At 39.6% G+C, this 11,753-nt stretch overlaps 1 protein-coding gene across 2 annotated transcripts; it reads right to left on the reverse strand.

Moving 5' to 3' along the window:
• Nucleotides 1-1,029: 1,029 nt before the first annotated feature.
• Nucleotides 1,030-10,681, reverse strand: serinc2l (serine incorporator 2, like). 2 transcript variants are annotated; one of them, XM_054782823.1, is made up of 11 exons: nt 10,552-10,681; nt 8,962-9,123; nt 8,601-8,788; nt 6,793-6,872; nt 6,567-6,704; nt 6,288-6,457; nt 5,437-5,527; nt 3,028-3,172; nt 2,726-2,935; nt 2,407-2,545; nt 1,030-1,964 (listed from the first exon to the last, which is right to left on the reverse strand). In XM_054782823.1, the coding sequence occupies exons 1-10, from the start codon at nt 10,588-10,590 to the stop codon at nt 2,407-2,409; spliced, it is 1,362 nt and encodes a 453-aa protein (XP_054638798.1). In that variant the 5' UTR covers nt 10,591-10,681; the 3' UTR covers nt 1,030-1,964. The 2 variants fall into 2 exon arrangements, with proteins under 2 accessions (XP_054638798.1, XP_054638799.1); XM_054782824.1 differs by having other exon boundaries at nt 1,030-2,545; nt 8,962-9,034; nt 10,552-10,679.
• Between the last annotated feature and the right edge of the window lie 1,072 nt (nt 10,682-11,753).

Here is an 11,753-nt window from a genome sequence, read left to right on the forward strand (position 1 = left end):
AACAGGAACCTGCCTCCTAGGCCAGGCAAAACGGAAATAACACCAGAGAAGCTGGAAGCAGTGCTCTACAATAGTCTAACAAAAAAATTAACGCCATAGTTAAAATGAACTGGTAACATGGTCATACATGTATTCATTATTCATTCAGACATCAGTATATAAACTTGTACATAAAGGGCTTTACAATGTGAAGGAGATTTACAGAAACGGACAGGTTAAAGACATTGCACCATCGTTATGTCATAACCACGTGATTTTCTAGCAAACTCCATCATCAGCCCTGCACTTTGTACCACATGATCTCAATGTTCTAGAATTCCAGTGATGCCATAGATAAGGAGACGTTAAGTACAATCAGTTGCACCCATGGCTGAATCACTGGTCGAGCTGAATGTAAAGAAAAAGGTGACCCTAGCTACAACTTGTGCTCTGCTGAAATGAATGTTCGTCACCCTACGTACATGTCTTCCGGTGTGTTTGGTTCGATTCATCACGTAGCCATTTGTGATGTCCTGCAGAATACCTCAAAATCGAGCTGTCAGTGTTGGTACAAGTTGGTGTCGATGTCTTTTCACCGAGTTAATTCAGGGATTCATCAGAGATGTGCTCCTGGTTCCATACTGTTCAAATACCTGTAAAGTGGTTGCATCTATCGATGAAGAGAGTGCACTGGTTAAAGACCAAAAATCAGGCATTTAATGCTCCAAAGTTCTGTATCTGTGAGTGGAAATCATACACAGTTCACTTATATTGGCAGTGACATCCATTCTTCCCAAGACGGTGCACAAGAAGTCAGCTTTCACTATGGCCATACTTCCAGAAAAATGATTGGACTCATACCGTAAGTGCTTCTCATCTGAAGACCGAAGGGTGCCCAAAGAGCACCTGAATGAGACAGATTGAGGGGTGCTGCCTGTGTAGTCACAGCGGAGGAGCTCGTGGTCTTTAACACATTCTCCCAGACATGAGCTGTGCAACTGATTCGCAGTGCACAACTAAACTCTCAAAGAGACGCCACCAGAGTAAAGACTGAATTAAAGTGTTTAATCTTTAATAAAAACCAATGTCCATACAATACTAACTTGCCATGAGCATATGCATGCAATGGCTCACCATGAGTAAGGCAAGACAAGCACATACAGTATCAGCATGAAAGATTCATATAAAATAATAGACAAATACAAAAAGGCACTTGAAATGTCACGTATTATAATAGAACACTTGGATTTCTGCTTTGATAGTGTATGTAAGTCAGGTGATGATGGAAAACTGTAGAACACTGAAAAATATTTCATACAAAAAAAAAAAAAAAAAAAATCCATCCAAAAAGGGTAATATGCAGCACACAAGACACTTGGTTCATCTGATTGGGTTTCTGAAATAATTCATGTATGATAACAAATACGCTTTCGGGATTGGTACAAGCACCCATTATAGTGAAATGCAGGTAACCACCATTTAATGAAGACAATTAACATCACTGTCATTTTAAAACCACCGACTTCAGATCAAAACACATTCACGGTCACTGCAACGCAAATTGTTAATACCAAGGGCACACAGCATATTGGAAATGATGGCATATGTGTGAGCACACGGAGCCTGGTGCACATCACGTGAGGTCGACTGGCAAAGATCAATATGTCTCCCTGCCTGCTGCAGGCTGACTGCTATGCAGGTACAGATGGTTGAACATGGCTCAACATGGCCAAACACAGTCAGACATGGAGAAGGTGTTACATCAGGGATAGGTGACCTTGGTTTAGTAGCAGACCAGAGAGATATGACATTAAACGAGTGATCTGTTCAGTCTCAGGCAGTGCAAAGATGTGTTTGTGTATACAGTCTAGTTGCAAAAGGGAACCCTCGTCTTCATCTGTGGGGTGTGCCAATTTAGTCTTATCTCGCTCTCACACGCTTCTCTCACTGGGGCTCAAAAGGAGGTTTCCCCTCATTTCCCCCACCTAATCAAAAAGAGAACGGTATCCACATGTGGCCAATAGAAACACTCATGATTCTGGTTTTCAACACGTCTTCTAAAATTGGAACATTGGTTGTACTGTCTTGCGAAAGTGCCTCGTCGCTGTGTCTATTTGATAGTGAAGTAACTCAAGTTCAGCAAGGAGATAACGGCGCACACAGTCACGCCATATCAGGCAAGTGGCAGGAAGAAGCCTATCAAGGTGAGTCACCGGCACACAGAATAACTTCTTGCGGCTTAAAGCTCCCGTTAACTTAATGCTCGGCCAAGTGATAGCTGCAGTTGATTATCAGAGTCATTGAACAATGAGGAGCAAAATCAAAGAAGAGCAAAAAATATATATATATTCAAATGTATTTCCTGTATTATTTCCATTCCATTTCCCGTATGCCTCTAACAAAGCCAATTGTAAATAAAAGACCTACTCAGTTGAAATCTCTGTCAGGGAAGACGAGCGGTGCGATGAGGGTCCACAGGTACAGGCTTAGGCCCAGCCAGCTGGAGCCAACCTTCACCCACACGGCTGGCATGCTGCTCTGCATGGCTTGGGTGGTGGTGTCGGGTCTGTGAGAGGCAACAGCAACATTAAGTAAAACAAACTTCATGCATAAACATATCTATTATATAAGCATGGCGTGGAGAGGGCATTAATCTGAAATCAAAATAACCAAGCTTCTTACTGGGCGCCCTCTGGTGGTCAAGCACGAGAGCAACACCTAGACATTAGTCAAGGTCAATACTTACTGGTACCAGTTTGTGAGTGTCATCATGATGTAGAGCGAAGCCAGACACAGCTGAAGGTGGAAGGCTGAGTAGTTGTACGTGACCCCATCCTCCTCATTGTCCACAGCCCTGCGTACGCCGCCCTCCCCCACCTCACCATCTCCACTTGCTCCACCACCCTCTTCCGTTTGCAGCAGCTTGTTCACCTGGGTGTTGCTGGATGAACGGATACTGGCACACACGGGGGACATACATGAAATGTAATTATGATGAAATATAAAACAACAACAGGAGCAAAATTAAGAATTAAACATTAACCCTACCTGGCGTAGAGCGTGCAGAGGAGGAAGATGATGAGGCCAACAATGCTCTGAGCATCCCACCACTGCGAATGACCTGTGTCAGCAGAGGTCGCGGGGGTGCTGACGTTCGACACCAGGCTCAATAGGCTGGGGTTACACTTTCGATCTAAGATCACAAACACACACACAATGCAATACAAGTCTCTGTAGTAAACAACCACCCTCAGCTTAGGGGTCCAATAGCACTTTGCACACCCATTCGGTCTTAACATCTCCTTCCCCGCATACCTGCATCCGTGTGACCTGCTTCTCTGTGTGGCGCAGTGCATGACTTTCACTTAAGGGATTAAAGCTGGTATAACAAATAGGCATTTTAATAAATTAAAGCTCCAGCTCAACCCCTTCTCTAAACCGGTTAATTGGGAAATGAATAAACTGACAATTTCCTGGGCTGTACAAAAATAAGAATAGAGAACTTCAAAAATACATAAAAATACAGACAGAATAAAAGTAATATGCAGTGGAACCCCTGTTTTCAACAAAAATTACTGTCACAAATATGTCTCCGTTTTTGTACACCATCTCTGTTTTCGTACGGCCAAATAGTGAGTCTAACAAACTAGTGGAGTGCCCTAACAAAACATCCCCGCATTGGTGACTCAGTCTCAGTGAAGAATGGAGAGTGGTTCTTTTAGAGTTGGGACACTATAGACAAATTCCGGCCAGGGAATCCTTTTAATCATTTTTATAATGTGTATAGAACACACACAGAACAATGAACAACTCTGTTTCTGTCTCCTTCCTTCTTCCTAATAAGCAATGTTCGATGATGAGGTGCTCAAGTGTTTTTCTGAGTGTTGGAGGAAACTGTGCTTTTTTTTTTTTTTTTTGGATGGCTGCTGATAAGTTGTAAGTGCCGTCAAGGTTTCTATTTAACACAGGTTGCAGAGGGAATGGTTTGCGGGAGACACGTAACAGAAAGTGAGTCCGGTCAGTGTGTGTAATGGTGATTGTAGCTTCTGCTGAAGTTCACAATTAAGTCAAAGTGAGCAAGTATACAGCTCTAACTAGGGGTCGGGGAAATAATCGATTCTTAGATGCATCACGATTATTAATAGATTCATAAATGTCAATAATCAATGCTGACGACCCAAAAAAAACGGAAGAAAAAGATGGAAAGCGGAAGTGCTGCCCGGACAGTTTATGGTGGTGCACCTACGTGTAATGGGCGCCACACACGGGAGGCGACAAACAACTGTGATTGGCGAAGACTCATCGCCAACGCGTAGTAAACCTTGCACACGGGTGCCGACGAGCGGCTGTGACAAGCTACACCGGTGAGTGACGCGTTCACATCCAGAGCGAATTGTACGAGTCACCCGAGGTTTTGATTGGCTGTCAGATGTGGAGGGAATTTGGGGGTGTCTAAGTAGTTCAGAGAAGGAAAAGCGGCCGGTGTTGATCAAGTACTCTTGCTAGTACCGGATCTTGCTAGTATTGAAGATAACCTTCCATTAATGCAAACTTACCCAATATGTTTACTCTGGCGCCGAGTTCCCAAGCCGCTGCTTTTTTCTTTATATCTCTATATTCTTTTCTTAGAAATGTCCAATAGGTCTGGAAAATTAATCTGTTTCATGTTTATCTTAATTGTGGATCATTACAAATATGCTTTGTTTTAAATTCTATATAGAAAAGAAATATCCTTGAAAAAATTGACAAACTATTGATCACAAAAAGATGCATCGATAATTGTTTTATCATCGCATCGCAGGCCTCTGAATCATAATCGCATCGAATCGTGAGGTGGCCAGAGATTCCCACCCCTAGCTCTAACTGTCCACTCGTTAAAGTTAAGTTTGTAACAGACCGCTCTCCTCCCTCCACTCATCACGGTGTTCACCAATAAGTCTTCAATAAAAGCAAAAGTGATGGTAAATGTTCATTTATGCATTTCATTCATCATTTACATGTGTTTCCCTTTTGTTGTCTGCATGTGAGACAACTCGAATTATTCTCTGTTAAATGTCTTTTGTGTTCATATTTTCGGGTGTCTGCAATGAATGAATTGATTAGGTTTTCATCTGACCTTTTGCAATGGATTAATGATGAAAACCGAGGTTCCACTGTACAGTCGTGATAAAAAAAATTAGGACACCCCATGAGGGTATATCCAGAAACATCCTGGGGTATCCCTTTCACATGACTGTATTTTTATATGGAACGTAAAAACACTGCCTAAAAACAGTGCCATTGAAGATGTCTTACTAAATGTATATGAATGTAGGTCAGATTACCAACGATATAGCCTACACAATTGCTTTGCAGCAGATGAAGTAAAGAGGTTAAATATCAGTATTTTGTAGGATACAAAATGTGGGGATCATCACAAATAACTAAATGCAACAGTAATTGTTAAATGAGACTCACTTGGATTATTGGTCATTGCAGACCAAGTGATGTACATGGTGTAGAGGGAGATAAGGGAAGCTTGCAGCAGGCCGGAGTTTGGCTGGGCTTCCTGTAAAAAAAAAAAACAACAGACCGTAAAAGCATACATCAATAGTGTGCTTCGTGACATAAAATTACACCAAAAACATCAAATGGACCTCTGTTTGTTGACTATTTAACCATAAAACTATCTGAATAAATGCATGAAAATAACTTTTTATACCATTTAGCTCATATCCCTTTCAACACTGTTATGGTGTTTTCCTTGTGTATTGTATATATGTCACAGCTACAGATCCCCGCCTGTTTGCAGTTCCAGTTGCAGTTTCCATGCCTGCTTTAAGTTGGAAGTAATCAGGCTTGTTTTAACGGTCACTTAAATAGAAAGTCAATTCACTCAATATTTTCCAGCAGGAAGATGCTTTAACGAGACGTGATGTTGTGTAACTGCATGTTTTGTAAGTACAGTAATTTCTTAATCTGTAAAACTTAATTTAAAATGTGTTCAACAACCCGAGAGGCATATTACAGGGTTTATCACAGCTTTTTATGGGTGTGTCCATTATTTGTGTTTTTTTGCATTAAGCCGGGGTAGGTCTTGGACGTGACCTGTGCAAATCGCAAGAATCTACTGTACAGTATTTGTACAATAAATCAACCAAAACAGGGGGAAAAAATACATTCAGAACTACTTTGCTGTCTAAAAAGGCTGCTGAAGAAAAAAATAACCGTTAGGTTATTCTGGAGAGTGTTTTGAAATACATCAAATTGAGAAATTCAGAGACATTTTAAAGTGATCCATTAGCATGGATACATCCGAGGACAGTTACCTGAACCTTAGGTAGGATGGAGACAATCGAGATGATGATACAGAAGATCAGGTTGAGGCTGATGACAACCTTGTGTTCTGTGCAGTCATCTGGTAATGTGTAGTAAACATAACACAGTACAACAGCGGTGAAAGCCAGAGCGTAGTACAGGAGTGTGAAAGTCAGCAGGCCTGGGAATCGAGAGAAACAACACAAAAGACGGTTTGTTGGTTAAATCATTGTTTGTATCACATTAATGCAGCATGATTTGTTAGACAAATGTTTAAGACACTGCCATACCTGCATACCAGCACTTGTTGTCATTATTTTCAGCCTTTTCTACCCACACTTTGTTCCAGGAGTGAGCAAAGTCGATGAGGAGAATGAGTTGGATCAGAATGAAGAAGAGGGAACCTGCTGCTCCAAAATAGTACCACACTGAAAAGCACACAACAAACAGAGATCGCTTATACCAACACCTTTAACAACAGCTTAAACTATAAAAGTGAGGAAATTATGGACATACCAGTATGAAATGTCCCATCGGGAATGAAAAAGGCTCCCACTGTAATCCCAACTAAGATCAGAAATTTAAAGAACCAGAAACTGAAAAACAAATAGTAAAAAATACACAATTAGCACAGTAGAACTAGAAGCTGATCATCCAAAATGTCACTTTCCTGAAAATATTTGTCTAAAAATTAGGGCTGTCAACGTTAACGCGGTAATAATGAGTTACTAGAAATTGCCACTGTTTTTTTTGACAAGCGATTAACGTGCTTAGTTTGAGAAAACGCAGCAGTGTTGCAGTCGACGTTGTGCCACAAGCAGGAACAAATATTGAGCAGAAATGGAGAAAGAAAAGGGTAATTTAAATGGTAAGTTTAGCTTCAAAGCCCTGGCGGGTGGCTCTCTCGACAAGACCAAAGTTATTTGCATCTACTGTCGCTGTGAGTTGAGTTGTCACAGAGTACATCGAGTGTCAAATGCCACTTGCTGTACTCAGCTGGAGAACGTGAAGAAGTTAAAGAAGGTGCTGGAAAACTGCAGTTGTTTTCTTATAATGGCTTGGCACACGAGTACCAACTAATAAGTGTTTTTTAGATACGAGCCGTCTCTTGGCTGATTTTTTTGCTTTGAAATGCGAACTAAAATTTGGGTTACAAGCTGCTAGTTACCGGCAGACATAGCCGAAGACAGCTACTTGGAGGGCTTGTGTCACCTTAGTATGTGGGGACAAAGGAGGAGGTGAGCGAGTACACACACAGCGTTCGATGAGGTGGGAGTAAAGGGAATTGATTAGCACTATTAATAGGATTTATTAGGGTTTATGTTTGAACTGCTGTGTTTGTCAGAGGACAGAATAAAACTTGCATGTTGCAAAATCCACAGTGTCATACTTCCACACTGTTAAAGTCGCCAGACCAAGAAAAGTGTGATAAAGTGAGTGTAAAAGAGTGTTTGTGTGTGTGTATGTCTCTCTAAACGAGTGTTTGGAAGTGAAGTATAAGCTGTAGCCTGACTGCACTACAGTATATGGGCGTAGTCCTGGTTCTGTAAACTACTGACTGTTCTTGAGCACTTTGTTTTTTGTAAGTTGTCAATATTTACTTTTCTAACACCCTGTTTTCATTTCACTTAATTGGTGGGTGTTTTGCAAACCTCTATTTGTAATGTTAGTCACGATTATATTTTGTGAGATTTGCTTGAAGACAACGATATTTCAGTGATGGACAGTTTACGTTTCCAATGTCTACTTGTTGTACATTGTTTTTTTTTATACACTGAGGTCAATTTTGTGTCAAGCTGTTTAAAACAAACCCAGAATGTTTAATAAGCAAACATTTGCATAAAGCAAACATATTACCCAGTCTCATGTTGATAGATGATCTTTTAAAGGTACACTTATTATTGATAAAAATGTCTTTCTATCTGCAATTAATTGTGATTAATTGCAAGTTAACTATGGACAAAATGCAATTAAATACTTTAATCTACAATTTATTGTGATTAATTACAAGTTAACTATGGACAAAATGCAACTAATTGTAATTTAATACTTTCATCTACAATTTATTGTGATTAATTACAAGTTAACTCTGGACAAAATGCAAGTAAATACTTGAATCTACAATTTATTGTGATTACTTACAAGTTAACTATGGACAAAATGCAATTAATTGTAATTTAAGACTTGAATCTACAATTTATTGTGATTAATTACAAGTTAACGATGGACAAAATGCAATTAAGTATTTTAATCGATTGACAGCCTTATTTAAAGTATAAGAAATGCATAATTCAACACAAGTGAAATCTGGTTCCAACTTTTACCCATTCTGAATAGCAGCACGGGGGTCTTTGCTGCTACGGACGCGAATCATGATGATGAAGAAGAGGAAGAAGAAGCACGTCATGGCAAAGCACATGCGATACACAGACTTGTAGCCCACAATGACATCACAGTTAAACTGGTTTTCAACACCAGGGATAGTACTCCCTCCTTGGCAAAATCCTGGAATCTGCAAGACCCAAAAAGCAAATCAACTTCGAAAAACAAAAACCTCTGCGTTAATGCCTGTGCTTTCTGATCTTTAAGTGCACAAAATAGAGGACAGTCCAAGAACAGTTGACTGCCGTAAGTTTTGTAAAATTGCAGTATTTTGTAACATAAAACAATCGTGTCTGAACTCACTTTGCGTAGCTGAGCTTCCATTCCGGGAAGAATCATGATGACAGACACAAAGGTCCCCAGCAGCAAAAAGAAGCTGAAAACCAATCGTGTGACAGTGGAGTTATTCGAGGAAGGACAACAGCCGCACAGCAGACATGGCGCTGAGCCACACAGACAGGAGGCCTGCAGTGATACAGATGGGACCATGTAAGGGAAAACAACAATTTCAGTTTTGGTTTGACAAATCACTCTGAACACGCACAGCGAGGAGACATTATGAAAGCAGATGCCAAACAAATTGATAGCCGTAATGACAGCTATAGTTCGCTTGAATAGAAACAATAGTTTTGCGCCAAATTATTGGGACACAAAGTGTTCAAAGTCGATATTCAAGAAAATTAACTAAAATACTAAGAAAAAATACTAACAAGCACACACGTATAGGGATTAGTATTTTAATGTAATAAGAGTAAATAAAGAGAATTACTGATAAATATAAAATAAGTTGGAATAAGTACGGGCCGCACGGTGGACTAGTAGTTAGCATGTTGGCCACACAGTCAGGAGATCTGGGTTCGAATCTATGTTGGGCATCTCTGTGAGGAGTTTGCATGTTCTCCCCGTGCGTGCGTGGCTTTTCTGCGGGTACTCCGTGTGTGAATGGTTGTTTGTCTATATGTGCCCTGCAATTGACTGGCCAAGGTCCAGGGTGTACCCCGCCTCTCGCCCGAAGTCAGCTGGGATAGGCTCCAGCATGCCCGCGATCCTAGTGAGGATAAGCGGCATAGAAGATGTATGAAGATGAAGTACATTTATGATGGATATATTAAATTAAAATAAACAACGGAATAACACAAACTTCATAAATAAATGGTGGCTATAGATTGAGTAAAGATGAAGAAAGAAGGAAAGGTGTAAATAAAACACCAATAAGTAAATACAAGTTTTAAAATGACAGTATATAGCTTGTGCAGTGTTAAGAAATACAAATGATAAGTTAATAATAAAAGTAAAAAGATAAAATAGGAATAGTTCATAAATAGAAACGAAATAGGTTAGAATGAGTAAAGACAACAAAGTAAAGAATCAAATTCAACAGAGCCTACAACCTGTAACTAACCCTAACCTGATGGCCAATTAGTCATTATTTGCTCATCTCTATCACATGATTTCTATTTTCAACTACAGATATCGCCACCTGCTGGTCATTCAACAGAATGCAGTTTTACGTTCGACTTTTCAACAGTAAACGACACAAAGGCAAAACATGTTAGTTTGAATAAATCCAAACTTACATAATAATAATAATAATATTTAATAAACCTTTTATTGTGACTGGTTATACATGAATAATTCACATTAATGGTTGTTGGCCAACAATGGCGCGCTTGCTAACTTCCCGGAAAAAATAATGCCTTCGTATGACGTAGCACGAAGTATTACACGTTTATCTTACTAGCGCATAGATATCCTTACGTATTAACGCGATTACTATGATGACGTCAGTCGTTTTAGGTGGCGTCAAGTCAATTTAGCGCGCTCGTATTTGGATTATTTGGATTATACACAGAACCAAACGTTGAGTCTACATTGTGATTGATGAATACTTACACAGCTGGCTAAAGAGCACAAGGCCATACAAGCCCCCATGATGACAGCCAAATGTTGAGATGAGTTTTCTGACGCCCTTCCTTGTGTTGAAACTGTCAGATGATAAACAGGAAACGTCGTTTATTTTTCGTATGGTAAAAGCAGCATTTAGATCAAATGTCGCCATCTAGTGGTCTGGAAACTCAACCTCCAGACTTTATGCACTGAAACTGGCGCCATTTAATTGCGCAGGTACACTGGGGGGGGAAGCGTTTGCATTTGGTTTGTTGGTTGTTAGTATAGCATCAAAATGCAAAAGACATTAGAAGACACTAATGGTGTCCACTACGCATCACTTTTTGTATGCTCATTTACAAGTCCACATTCAACAGGTAAGAGTCACTTTCTACTTGTAGACGCAAAACTCCGGCTCAATTGGACATTCATCCCTCAATTATTGTGGTTAATTGGTTCCAGACTCGACTGAAACAAGTGCATTTCTGCGAATTAGGATTCAGTATCAATATAGGGATTATTTTTGTAATTGTGACATAGAAAACCTGTTTACAATCTTCTAAATGCATTTTTTTTTACATTATTAGAGCCCTCTAGACATGAAATAACACCCACACATCACCTTTACATCTGTGTTACACAATATAGTTGATATAATCAGAAAAAATAAAACATATTACACATAAATAAGATAACAGACTGACATGTTCGAACTTTCTTGTTTTTTTCGGGGCAGTATGCTTCCTGCGGTGGCTGTTGTCTTATCAATGTATTGTAATGGCGGCTTTAAATGACTTTATGCTCGTATTACCCAATATAGTAGACATCATAACAGTAAATAAGCCATTTAAGACGTAAATAAATCTCCCGCTCGTGTGGGTTATGTCCCCAACAGTATCCCGTGTTATTATTATGATTATTATTATTGTGCCTGTTGTGACATAATTTAAACCAGCAATAAATGCCCGTTCTGGCGATCACGTTTGGTGCTTGTCTCACAGAACAATTACTGACATCTATTGGCCAATGTGGATATATTCACAATTAGAATGATTCTTCAACCTTGTATTTGTATTTTAGTTCATTTAGTTAGTTTATTTAGCTAATTTTATGCTTGAAAATGCTTAATCTAGGCCAGGAATATGTACAATTTGCTTGAATTTGGATTTTTTTTTTACTAATAATAGGCCATATTCAACCATGAAACA

The sequence above is a fragment of the Dunckerocampus dactyliophorus genome, chromosome 7 (genome assembly GCF_027744805.1).
Source record: "Dunckerocampus dactyliophorus isolate RoL2022-P2 chromosome 7, RoL_Ddac_1.1, whole genome shotgun sequence".
Classification (NCBI taxonomy): Eukaryota; Metazoa; Chordata; class Actinopteri; order Syngnathiformes; family Syngnathidae; genus Dunckerocampus; species Dunckerocampus dactyliophorus.

Excerpts from the sequence above, each read along its gene's own strand:
- serinc2l (XM_054782823.1), bottom strand. The coding sequence starts at position 10,590 with ATGGGGGCTTGTATGGCCTTGTGCTCTTTAGCCAGCTGT. Across the intron at positions 6,873-8,600 it reads CGTGCTGCTATTCAGAATGG|TTTCTGGTTCTTTAAATTTC; the intron begins GTAAAAGTTGGA and ends TTTGTTTTTCAG. Across the intron at positions 3,173-5,436 it reads TGCAATGACCAATAATCCAA|ATCGAAAGTGTAACCCCAGC; the intron begins GTGAGTCTCATT and ends TTGTGATCTTAG.